General features: G+C 35.1%; 1 protein-coding gene across 1 annotated transcript; it reads left to right on the top strand.

The window, feature by feature from the left end:
* Positions 1-7,008: 7,008 nt before the first annotated feature.
* Positions 7,009-7,479, top strand: LOC149413970 (uncharacterized). Its single transcript, XM_089643949.1, has one exon. It carries the CDS (start codon positions 7,009-7,011, stop codon positions 7,477-7,479), a length of 471 nt encoding a protein of 156 aa, XP_089500075.1.
* The last annotated feature ends 4,815 nt before the right edge of the window (positions 7,480-12,294 follow it).

Raw genomic sequence — 12,294 nt, 5'->3', positions numbered from 1 at the left:
ACCCGTACGTTACAGTTTGGAACTCGAAATCAATAACCGGTTCATTCTGAGATTCTCTCCACAAAATATTTTGGAATTTACGCTGAGATGGAATAATTAATATTTGCCTATACATCTTACAAATATCAGCTGTAAATACATACTTATGAAAACGAAAATTTAAAATCATACGTGGAATTTCAGTTTGCAATTTTGGACCATTCAATAATAAGTCATTTAGAGATAAGTTATTTGGTTGGGTTTTTGCCGACCCATCAAAAACCACACGTAGTTTTGTAGTTTTACTGTCAGGATTCAAAACACAATGATGAGGTAAATAGAATGCATCTAAATTCCGAGGTACCCGTGTCATGTGTCCCAGACCCTCATATTCTTGTATAAAATTTCCGTAATTAATTGCTAACATGGGATCCCTTTTAAAACGAATTTCTAGTTTGTTCAATCGCGATTCCGCAAGTTTTAAGGAATTTTGAGAAGGCATAATTTCTGATTTTGTTAATAATGGTACAACATATCTACCATCACATTCTCGATAGTGATTCGAAGCGTACATTGTTTCGGCTAATTCGTCGTCCTGATTACTCGTCACAATTGAAGGTGTTTATTCAATTTCCCAAAATTTTCTAAGAGTATTGCTTAACGAATTTGTTTCAACAAATAAAGACGAAGGCGTTTGAAATGACGAGTTTTCCATCTTCCCCATTATAATGTAACCGAATACACTGTTTACAGCACATGGAGAGCCGTGAATTATTTCATGGCCACTATTAAATATATCCAAGTATACGTCAGCTCCTAACAAAAGGTCTATTTTGCCCGACTTGTAATATGATTCATCAGCTAATTTTAAATTTTTAAATTGTGACGTTCCACTCGATGGTAAATCATATGACGGATGATTAGAAGTGATTTCTGTAATCACGACAGTTTGACATTGAAGAATAGGCCCTTTTTTATTTCGAGGTTTTATAAAACATTTTGTTTTTCCATGACAAGAATTTATACTAGAATTTCCTAAACCGTTCAGTGAAATACGATGTTTTTTAATTGACAAACCCAAGAGCTGGGCACATCTTTCCGTAATCAGAGAGACTTGACTCCCACAATCCACGACGGCGCGGATAGGTATATAATCATTATATTGATTTCGGACCTCAAGTTGTACAGTTCCTAACAAAACGGTAGAAACGCTCGGAATCGTTGTTGCGGCCAGGGTTGCACTTGAATTATTAAATTCATTTTCGCCCGATGGTTCGGCGGCAATGTGCAACATTGAATGGTGTTTTTTATTACAAACCTGGCATGTAAATTTTGATACACAATCTTTTACATGGTGCTGTTTCAAACAATTGAAACAACGGTTCAAAGTTTTTATTTTGTCCCTCCTTTGATGGGGACTTAAAGATGTAAAAGATGCACATTTGTAAAGAAAATGTGCACCTTTACATAATGGACAATGAAGGTTATTATCATTCTTATTGGCAGATAACAACGTTTTAAACGAACCTTTTTTCTCTTTTGTAGTATGCGGAGATAACATTTCTAAAATTCGCGTTTGATTTCTCAGAAACTCGAAAATTGAATCCAATTCTGGAATCTCTTCACCGGGCAATTTGGATTCAAATTGACGTTTAGTTGTCAGATCCATCGATCGTATTATAATATGACCAACAAATTTATCAAAGATATTTTCTATCTTCATCGCCTTTATAGCGGCGCAATTCTCTTGAAACGTACTGAGTAACCGCGCTATACCTGACGCAGACTCGTTTTGTAATATTTTGAAATTAAGAATTTCATCAACATAATGCGTGAAAAGAATTCTAGAATTTTGGTATTGATTTACCAGAATATTCCAGGCAATGTCATAATTCTCTTCAATAAGAGGCAATGATTGTATAAGTGCCAGTGCCAGCCCTGTAATTACCGATAAAAGATAATGGTATTTTTCTACATTAGTATATGCATTGCTGTCATGTATAAGACTTTTAAATAATGAATGAAATGAGCACCAACTTTTAATGTTACTATCAAAAGTGGGCAGCTTTATCACTGGTGCACGAATCACCGAATTACTTGCCGTTTTTGGAATTGAATTTTCATTATTACTAGTGATAACGCTTTTCATTTGCATGATCTCGAAATACATTGAATCAACATTATTCGCAATGTTTCCTAGTTCTGACATTTCTGTAATCTTGTCTAATGACAGTAATTGTTCCTCAATCTCGTTTTGAACTGATTCAAATTCTTGTAACCAATCTTTTAACTTTTCACATCTAGCAAGAAACGTATCTTTTTTCTTACTATCATCATAAGTGCTCGCTATGAGCTCTTGCGTGATACGAATACGAGATACTATTCGCTCACGTCGGGATTGCAACAAAAGTACTTTTTTCTCAGCCATTGTATTGAGAAATTAATCTGCACAAAAATGCCGAGTGAATACAACAATTTATTTTAAATATTAACAAATTTGTCACCAGTTAAGTATTTTTTACTACCTACAGGCAATTTTCGCGAACAGCACGGCTGACGCGAATTTTACACATAGATCAACTTTTATGAACAATTTAACCTTGAAATAATTAAATTAACCACAATTTTTTCAATTAATATAAATTATCAGGCTCGAATGACCAATGTTGGGGACGGATATAGCACCGTCGCAACGCGGAATAATAAGAATTGGAAAGGTTCGGAATGCCGACTTACCCTTTTCTATTCTTCCACGGTTTTCAAATCCTTCTTTGCGCTGGTTCACAACAATTCACAAATTTCACCATGCGCGAGCTCACGATGGCTTTGATTTCGACACGGTCGATAAAGGGGGCTCCGTAATCAAACGATGTTGACAGGACGAATAATTTTACTCAACTAACGTCGGCATAGGAGAGGAGAGGAGGGGAGAGGTCGATAGGCCACAATAATTTTAGAAAGGATATAAAGGTAGGTAGCACGATGCTAGGTGCCAACACCCAGTATTGGGCTTTTTGACAAATCTAATTGATTATTCAGAATTAAACTGTTGGTTTTAATGGCTTTCTTTATTTCGAGTGCTTCTAGGTTATTCAATTTGTCACTATGGTCTTTTCTATGGAGAATCTTAGCACCGGTGCTTTTATTGAAGGTATGATCTTTTTCAATCAGATGATTGGCAAACTCTGAAAAGCCATTGCTATTTAGGCATCTAAGATGTTCTTTAATCCTAATGTTGACATTGCGCGTTGTCTTCCCGATATAAAACGCTGGACAATTGTTAAAATTTAATTTATAAATTCCTGCATGACTAAGTGTGTCATCTGTATCTTTAGAATTGACTAAAAATTTACCTAAATTGTTGTTGGTATAAAACGCCGGTTTGACTTCAGAAGGAAGGTTAACTATACTGCAGGAAGAAAAATTATTAATGAATAGAATACGGCGCCATTGGAAAGGAAGATTATTATTATTAATATTATGTGGAGTCGCGAATAACAAGTTTTTAACTGCTAATTGTTTTAGTTTTTTACTTAAAATTCTATCAAAAAAATCTGGATCGTATCCATTATTAGACGCTATTTTTTTAATTATTGATAATTCGTTAGAGAAATTAATATTAGTTAATGGAATCGTGACCAAGCGATGGACCATTGAGTGAAATGCTGAGTGTTTGTGTGAAAAAGGATGATTGGATGTATTATGTATGACAATATCGGTGTAGGTAGGTTTCCGAAAGATGTTAAAATCGATTTTATTATTTATGAGAGATAAGGATAGGTCTAGGAAGTTTAAGGATGAAGTAATGCCTATCTCTAATGTAAATTTAATATGTTTATGAAAAGAATTTATAAGGTTGAGGAAGGAATTGAGTTGACGTTCCGTGCCTGTCCATGGTCCATATACAAAATATGTCATCGACATATCTTTTCCACAGAAAGACGTTTTTTATAAGTGGTGAGTTACCGGCAAGTATTTTACTCTCCAAGTTATTCATGAATATATCGGCAATCAAAGGGCTAGTGGGAGCACCCATAGGTAAACCTTCTTTTTGCTGAAATATTACATTATCAAATTGGAAATAGTTTTGACTTAGGCACATATTAAATAACGACATGAGATCATTTATAAAGTCTTTGTATAAATTAGAAGTATTTAATAAGTCTGATATTAAACATTTACTTTCCCCAATGGGAACATTAGGGAACAAATTAACCACGTCAAACGAAATGAGTTTGCAATTATTAGGGAGAACCAAATCTTTCAATTCTTCTACTAATGTAAATGAGTTTTTAATTGTGTATTTAGGAGTGAAAACATTGGTATTACTAAACACTTTAGTAATAAATGACGATATTATAAAATTTGGGGCATTACAACATGATACTACTGGTCTAATTGGGTTGTCAATTTTATGAATTTTAATAAAACCATATAATTTTGGAGATTTGGGGTTTTTAGTTAAAATTTTTACCTGGTGATATGAATTATCTTGGAATTTTTTAGTTTTACATGCCTTAAGTGTTTGTTTAACATTTTCTAGGTACTTGTTAGTGAGGTCTTTATTCAGAATTACAAAATTATCACTATTAATGAAGTCTTTCACTTTTTCATTATATACATTTCGTGGGATGATTAAAACTGTATTACCCTTGTCAGCTTTCGTCAGTGTCAAATCTTCATCGGATAATTGATTCATAGAGTTAAAAACTGATCGGACATAAAAACAAAAATTTTCCAAAGTAGACCTAGCACATTTTTGGCTGCATATAAAAAATGAGTTTGCTACTGTGGTTATCTTGAACAAACAAAAGAACTTCTCAACTCAGGTACAATGTTTATTATATTATTTATTGTTTTTGTGTTTAATTCGTAGAACTCCATTTAATTTTTTATAAATTTAATTTAGATTAAATTTGATAATATTATTATTAAGTTCTGCAAGTATTTTAGTTTTTTATTATTGTGACAGCTGTTTCGGCTTACAAGGCCATTTGAAACAGTTTGAAAATGGCCTTGTAAGCCGAAACAGCTGTCACAATAATAAAAAACTAAAATACTTGCAGAACTTAATAATAATATTATCAAATTTAATCTAAATTAAATTTATAAACAATGTTAATTGAAAAATTAAAAATTGATTTTACAGACGTAATATCCACGCGTTAACTATGCTATGGAATGCGCGCGAAACTGGGTCGAAATTCCGTAGTGCGGTTGTAGTAGTAGCCGGCGGTAACAGAGACTTAATACTGGCTGCTCGCTGCGTCGGGCTTATTTATACTGTACAGCCGGCGACGGTAGTAGGTAGGTGATATTGCAACTAAATCCGAGGCACTCGCACAGTCTGGGCCTTTCGGAAAGCTTCGGCAGCGCGGCAATTACGCATAGGCGGTAGACTCGAACCTTCTGGCGAGTTGTCGTAATATACCAGACCGTATGCGATCGTATTGAATACTTGAAGCAGGTAGGTTGCTTTGTTTTGTTTACGATTTCGGCTGCAAGTACATAACTCGGGAGTAGGTACTAAGTAGGTCAGGCGGTTTATTATTTATTAGTTAATCTGGATTCTTCTCGACGCCAGAGATAAGAGCAGCCTTATCAACGATTGCTCCAAATTTTAATCGCCTCTGCTCAGTTAAACAGGCTCACATTTCTCACTAAACATCTTTTCATATTAGGTATATTAATTTTAGTAATAAATAAAAATTCCTATTTTCTTTGGTGTACCTCTAAAATTTCTTGTTATATAGGTGTACCTACCTTGAACACAAAAAAATTGCGGAACACTGCCTTAGAAAGCCCATTGTGGGACTATTTTATCCAACCCCACATGTGGTAACACTTTTCAAATTACTCCGCCGCCTGACGCCCCGGACGAGCTAGGCGAGAGCGGGAAGAGAAGTCGCCATTCATTCTAGTTCCAACTTTCGACCAGACCACCACTCTCCACTACCACCGTCTCCGCGTTCGTCTAAATTGTAAATTCATTCTCCGAATAAATTCAACCAAGACCGCAGACCTTTATTTTTTCAATCATCCAAACTCCTTGAACACTGATTTACGGTACAGGCAGCCACCGTAAATTACATAAATACACACATCACCGCCACACTGGTGACTCCACACATTGCTGCCATATTGGTGACCCCTGAAATTTCTTTGGGTGATAATAATATTTAGTGGACACGGTAGGTCGAACGTTGAAGCTGGAAGCCTGGACAATTGAGTAAGTAACTTCCAATCTCATTTTCTACATTTTTAAGTCCAGTATATTTAATAGAATTTTATTGTCGAATCATAAAGCACATTTAAAAAAAAAAACATTATTGTCCCACCAATTCTGATACTTAAGTATATCAAATATACCCACTAATCTGAACCAAAAAACTCGTATATTCGAATAGTATAGTGCCAAAAAATCTCAATTTCAGTGAAACACCGCACCAGCAGCTGCAGACAAGGCATCAAATTCACCGCAGAACGCAACAATTTCTGCAGACCAACATCAATTTCATCGCAGATCAAGAATCTACCGGATTTACTACGCAGGCAGAACTCCAGTTACGGACCTCGTAACATCCACCACAAACCAATGCCCAGTAATCAACACCAAGTAACGAACCATAATTAATCCTACATACAGTGATTTTACAGCTAAATTTCCGAATAAGAACATTCTAAAATAATTAAAAAAAAAATTTTGCAAGTGTACAATATTGTTACATGTTTATTAAATTAAAAGACCAGACAAGTTGAACTCGTCACAGTACATTTACATTATTTACATTGTATGCACTCTAGATTAAGGGATTTTGAAATTTTCGGATACCATCAATCTAACTTTTTTGAATTTTAATTTTTTTTTTTCAAAACCTAAATTTACTGTCGTCATTGCTTTTGTTTCCTTGCTATTTTTACACCTACATCTGCCTATCTTATACTGCCTATTGCTTGCCGTATTATTAAAACAATATGTCATTTGAGGATAACCAGACATCGAACGAAATCCACGGTAATAATTCCACAATGGACACAACAATAAACTCTGTCTCGGTTAAACTACCCGCGTGCTGGCGCGACAACATTGCACTTTGGTTCGCACAAGCTGAAAGCCAATTTTCTAACTCGAGAGTAAAGGATGATCTCACCAAGTACAACATTATTTTTGCTGCTTTGGATATGGAGACCCTCACGACCGTAAGCGACGTCGTTATTAATCCTCCTGCAGCAGACAAGTACACTCATCTCAAATCAGCACTCATCGAGAGATTACAAGATTCTAAAGAAAAGCGACTCACTCGTCTTCCTACCGGACTTCAGCTCGAGGACAGGAAACTTTCTGGACTGCTTCGACTCATCCATGAACTCACTGGTCCCGGGCTATCGGAGAGCCCAATCGTAGGCGTATTTTGGCTGCAAAGACTCCCGCAACACATTCAGGCCATATTTACCGCACTACCCGATGACAATCTCTCACAACTAGCATCCAACCAATAAGGCAGCAATGTGTGGAGTCACCAATGTGGCGGTGATGTGTGTATTTATGTAATCTACGGTGGCTGCCTGTACCGTAAATCAGTGTTCACCCATTGTTGTAAATATATACTATATTTCCTTGTATCGCGTGGAGACGCTGGTGGGGAGGTATGTGGGACTATTTTATCCAACCCCACATGTGGTAACACTTTTCAAATTACTCCGCCGCCTGACGCCCCGGACGAGCTAGGCGAGAGCGGGAAGAGAAGTCGCCATTCATTCTAGTTCCAACTTTCGACCAGACCACCACTCTCCACTACCACCGTCTCCGCGTTCGTCTAAATTGTAAATTCATTCTCCGAATAAATTCAACCAAGACCGCAGACCTTTATTTTTTCAATCATCCAAACTCCTTGAACACTGATTTACGGTACAGGCAGCCACCGTAAATTACATAAATACACACATCACCGCCACACTGGTGACTCCGCACATTGCTGCCATAAACTTATTTCTTTAACATTAAGGACACTTTGTGAAGTGCATACAATGCATCTAAAACAACGATACCATAAACGAATGCATTAAAGATACTATTGAAAAATCACGATGGAATGGGAAATAAGAAAAGAAAATTTGTAATTATTTTCACTTATAAATAGATGAGCCGAGATTGCCGCTGTAAGAACATCTTTAGCGATTGTGTTGTATTCTTGAGAATGACTAGTTTTTTTAATGTAAATCGAATAATTATTTAATAATACAATCACATATCTTGGCTAAATAATTGATTAAAATCTAAAATGGAACAATAATGTTACTGTATTAACAAACAAAATAAGAAAGCTAGCCTACATCTTCAAGACTCTGAGAAATATATTGGACATAGTTACATTAAAAACTGTATACCACGCGCTTATTCAAACAATGCTTTCATATAATGTTGTCTGTTGGGGTTTTTCACACAAGACTACCCTAGAGCTTTCAAATGTAGCACAAAAATTAATTAAAAAAATATATTCGTCACAGTTATTGTACAATGAAAGAAAACTTATGTCGGTAAGGCAGTTGTAAATAATAAAGGCTCTCTGCAAATTTTTCAGCAACATTTATTCTCCCAAAAGATCACAACAAGTGCGCATTACTAGATTGGGTTCTTCTTTAATGAATAACAGAACATTCTTTGGACAAAGGAATATTTCTTATAGAGCTCCGTTGCTTTATAATATGCACAATGAAAATATAAAAAAAGTATAGGTTCGTTAAATCTATCCAAGAAAATCGTCAAAAATTCCAGAGTAGCTGTGAGTAGTGATTTTGGATTACCCTTATCGTAGATTCTTACATTCGGTCATCATCCCTTCGAATGTCCATATTCCATTTAATCCATAAATGTATGTATTATGTACTTTACTTATTTGATTAAATAAAATTGCAATGGTAATGTGCTCATCTCGACACAGGGATTTCCTAGTGAGATGAGCAGCGGAGGGACAAAAAAATCCGATATCACCGTTATAAGTCATGATACAAATATATTGTAACACATAAATACACTTCACATACCTATCTCATAATCTCAAATTATTCTTGGAATGGAGAACGTTTAGATAAGAGATACTTTATTTTAGTGGTAAAATATGGCGAGTCAACAGCTAGAGGAACTAGGAATTGTTTGCGGGCATCATAGGTTCAGGTTTTCTTAGTTCGACAGTTTCCTGCAAAGCAATATTACAAAGGTAAAATGAAGTACCGCTGGACGACAAGAGGTGAAGGAGAAAACAAGCAGCTGTCCTGACTGCGTCGTCTGAAACTCCTTTGTGATAAAATACGTAATGCAACTTACTAGTTGGCTGAACACTCTCAGCATACTGCAAACATTCCTTCTTTACATCCGGAAGGTGGATGTCTATATCCATATACGGCATTTCACCTGCGCCAACTTCCTGGTATCCTGGTTCCGTCTTGATGGAAAAATTCTCTGGGTTGGGAAGGTCCATGGCACTGCTATTATGTGATGGTAAATGGTTATTTAATAAACATTAATTAATTAGTATAGCAAGTCCCTTATAATAAGGGAGCTTGAACCCACTGATCGCGTTTTCGAAGAATCCTACATTTAAAAACTTATTTGTGAATTATTAATACCAATGGCCAAGTCATCAACTATCAAATCCACCTAAATAGAAACCCAATACTTATGTAGTTCCCTATTGACAAAGACCACTACCTTCCCAATCCCCTACCTACTCCTACAACCTCTGCCACTGGAACTCAGCACAATTCCATGTAACCCACATAAGCTTAGTATAATGATAACGCACGTTTTAATGTTAGATTTTAGATTAATAATACAATGATATGTAATTAGTTATTAAATGATTTAAATAATTTTTATTCAATGATTTAATTAGTTAAATACAGAAATATAAATCCTTGGCATTTAGTATAAAGATGAAAGTGGTGTTAACAAAGTTATTTTTTATTTTAAATTACAATATGCATAACGAAGTATGTGCTTATATTGAGAAACCCAAACCTAAAAAAGGATTTTAGGTTAGGCTCGATTAGGTTAGGTTACGTTAGGTTATAGGTTAGATTATGGGTCGCCATTTCGTCAGTTGCTACTCTGGAGTACACATGCAATATGACTCCCACTTCAAAAAGCAAAATTTGGCGAACGCTCTTGACCCATTGTTAACTATAAGCATGAAAAGAAAGAACGAACTTCGACACAAAAATGGCTCATGGAACGAATTAATTCTATTTTATTCGTTCCATTAGCAATTCCTGTGAAGCTACTTCAATAATAAAAAAATATATTTTTACGGTTTCATTCGCTACATCCTTTTAAATACATTTGAACTGATCCAAAAAGAAAACAAGAACTTCGTTCCTGGCATCTGTATCAGTGTACATCTTGCTTGAAGTATACCCAAAGCTAGTTAAATCATTATACATATAATGTCAAAAAATCCATCCAAATTTCACGTCCATTAGTCATGCCTGACATTTTATTTATTTCTAATCATTCAATGTACTCTTACAAACAATTACCCACAGCGGCTCCCTAGGCCGACTGAGAAAAGTTGATTCAAACACGATACAGATGATCCAACTTGGTTGAACGGTTGTGTGGTTGGATGTTCTAACCGTTCGACTTGATAGCCACGCCACATATCACATACAACGCATCTCCACATGGTTCAACTTTAGGTTAAACTCAACCAGACTGATACAACCGCTTAACGAAACTCAATGGTATATAAGCACAATGCGTGAAGACGCACATAACCTCAATTAATTTGAACACAAAATATGGAAAACGATCGATGGCATATTTATTAACTCTCGGAATATTCCAGTAATATTTAACGTTAAAGGGTACTCACAGGTAGCTTTAGGTAGTCACGTGGAAATGCACATTTGATATTTACAACACATCAAGCTGTAAAGCGTCTCGTTCATTTGACAGATAGGCCATAGATATGTGTGTTAAATTAGATGCTCAGTTTACTACATTTGCGTTACTGTAGGTAGTAGGTACTGGAGTAGTTTGTATGGTGATCTTGGCCATACATAGTTGACGTTATTTTTACAAATATATTTAGCAAATTACTAATGTAACATACTTTGTCTATTTTCCCCCTCCCCCTCCCCAAACCGTAAAAAATCTGCCTGTTTCCGCAGCTTCTGCTCCCGCTGAAATTCAATTCAGTTCAATCGAGTAATCACTCAATTCTTTTTATGTTTCGAACAAAATATTTCAATCGTGTAAATATTTCAATCCTGCCCATAGCTACTGTAAATAATAAGACAATAATAAGGTTCGCAATAAAACAACGTGCTTGGCTAGGCTGACAAAAAACGGAAGAAGTTTATTACATACCATAGACTCTCTTCGCCTTGTCTTCAAATCAACGCAATGCAAATAGAATGCTTCTTTACATGTAAGAAGTCGATGCCTATCAGAAAAATATGTTTCCAAACTACGCTCAATAACACCCCATCCCTTGATTCATAAACTTCAATGCTTAAAGCATGAAGTCAATTCAAATCCCTTCTGGAAAAATCATTCTTATTTATAAATTGTTACCAACCTGTTGAACTCCCCTGAACTTCTTTCGTTAATATGTTTTCATGTACCTAGTCGATCAGTTCGTTTCAAATTACCCTATCATTGCAACAATACAGGATCTAACGCTGAACTCAACTCCACAATGAATCGCCTGCACGTACCTACTTAGAAATAAATATGTTTTGGATGAACCTATAAACATTGCTAGTTTAACCTTATACAAACACTACTTAATTAAAACTGTCTATTAGCGCTTCTCAGATTGACTATAATCAAATACAGTTTTAAAGTATTAATTTCTTAACTCTCTTTACATAATGTCCGGGATTTATAATATGTTGAATTGTATTTATAATAACCTACTCATTGTACTTTGTTATGTTGATACTACTATTTCTATTGTTCTCTAAGTATTTATGTTTATATATTTTTTTATTATTTATGTATATTCTATATTCATATGTAAAACAATTGTTATTCGTTTGTAAAAGCCGCTATAATCGGAGTTAATAAATAAATAAATAAAAACAAATTCTCCTCCCATTCTCTATGATTGCTACAATTCTCTCCTAGGTTTATCTTCACACGCCTCAATGAATCTCTTTCCTTATACTTATGTCCCTATGAAAACTATACTTTCTATCCCAAGGTCAATCAGTTTACAGAAATAAATAAACATTAAAAACTCACCACATTCAAATAATGCAGAATTTAAAACAAATATTAAAAAAAACTTGCCCAATTGTATAATTTTATGT

This window comes from Hesperophylax consimilis, chromosome 20 (genome assembly GCF_061612785.1).
Source record: "Hesperophylax consimilis isolate HC1 chromosome 20, BYU_Hcon_1.0, whole genome shotgun sequence".
NCBI lineage: Eukaryota > Metazoa > Arthropoda > Insecta > Trichoptera > Limnephilidae > Hesperophylax > Hesperophylax consimilis.
Note: the sequence above shows the minus strand (reverse complement) of the source record. Positions and strands in the feature narration are given on the sequence as shown.

What these genes read in the sequence shown, in the direction of transcription:
- LOC149413970 (XM_089643949.1), top strand. Translation starts at nt 7,009, where the DNA reads ATGGACACAACAATAAACTCTGTCTCGGTTAAACTACCCGCGTGCTGG.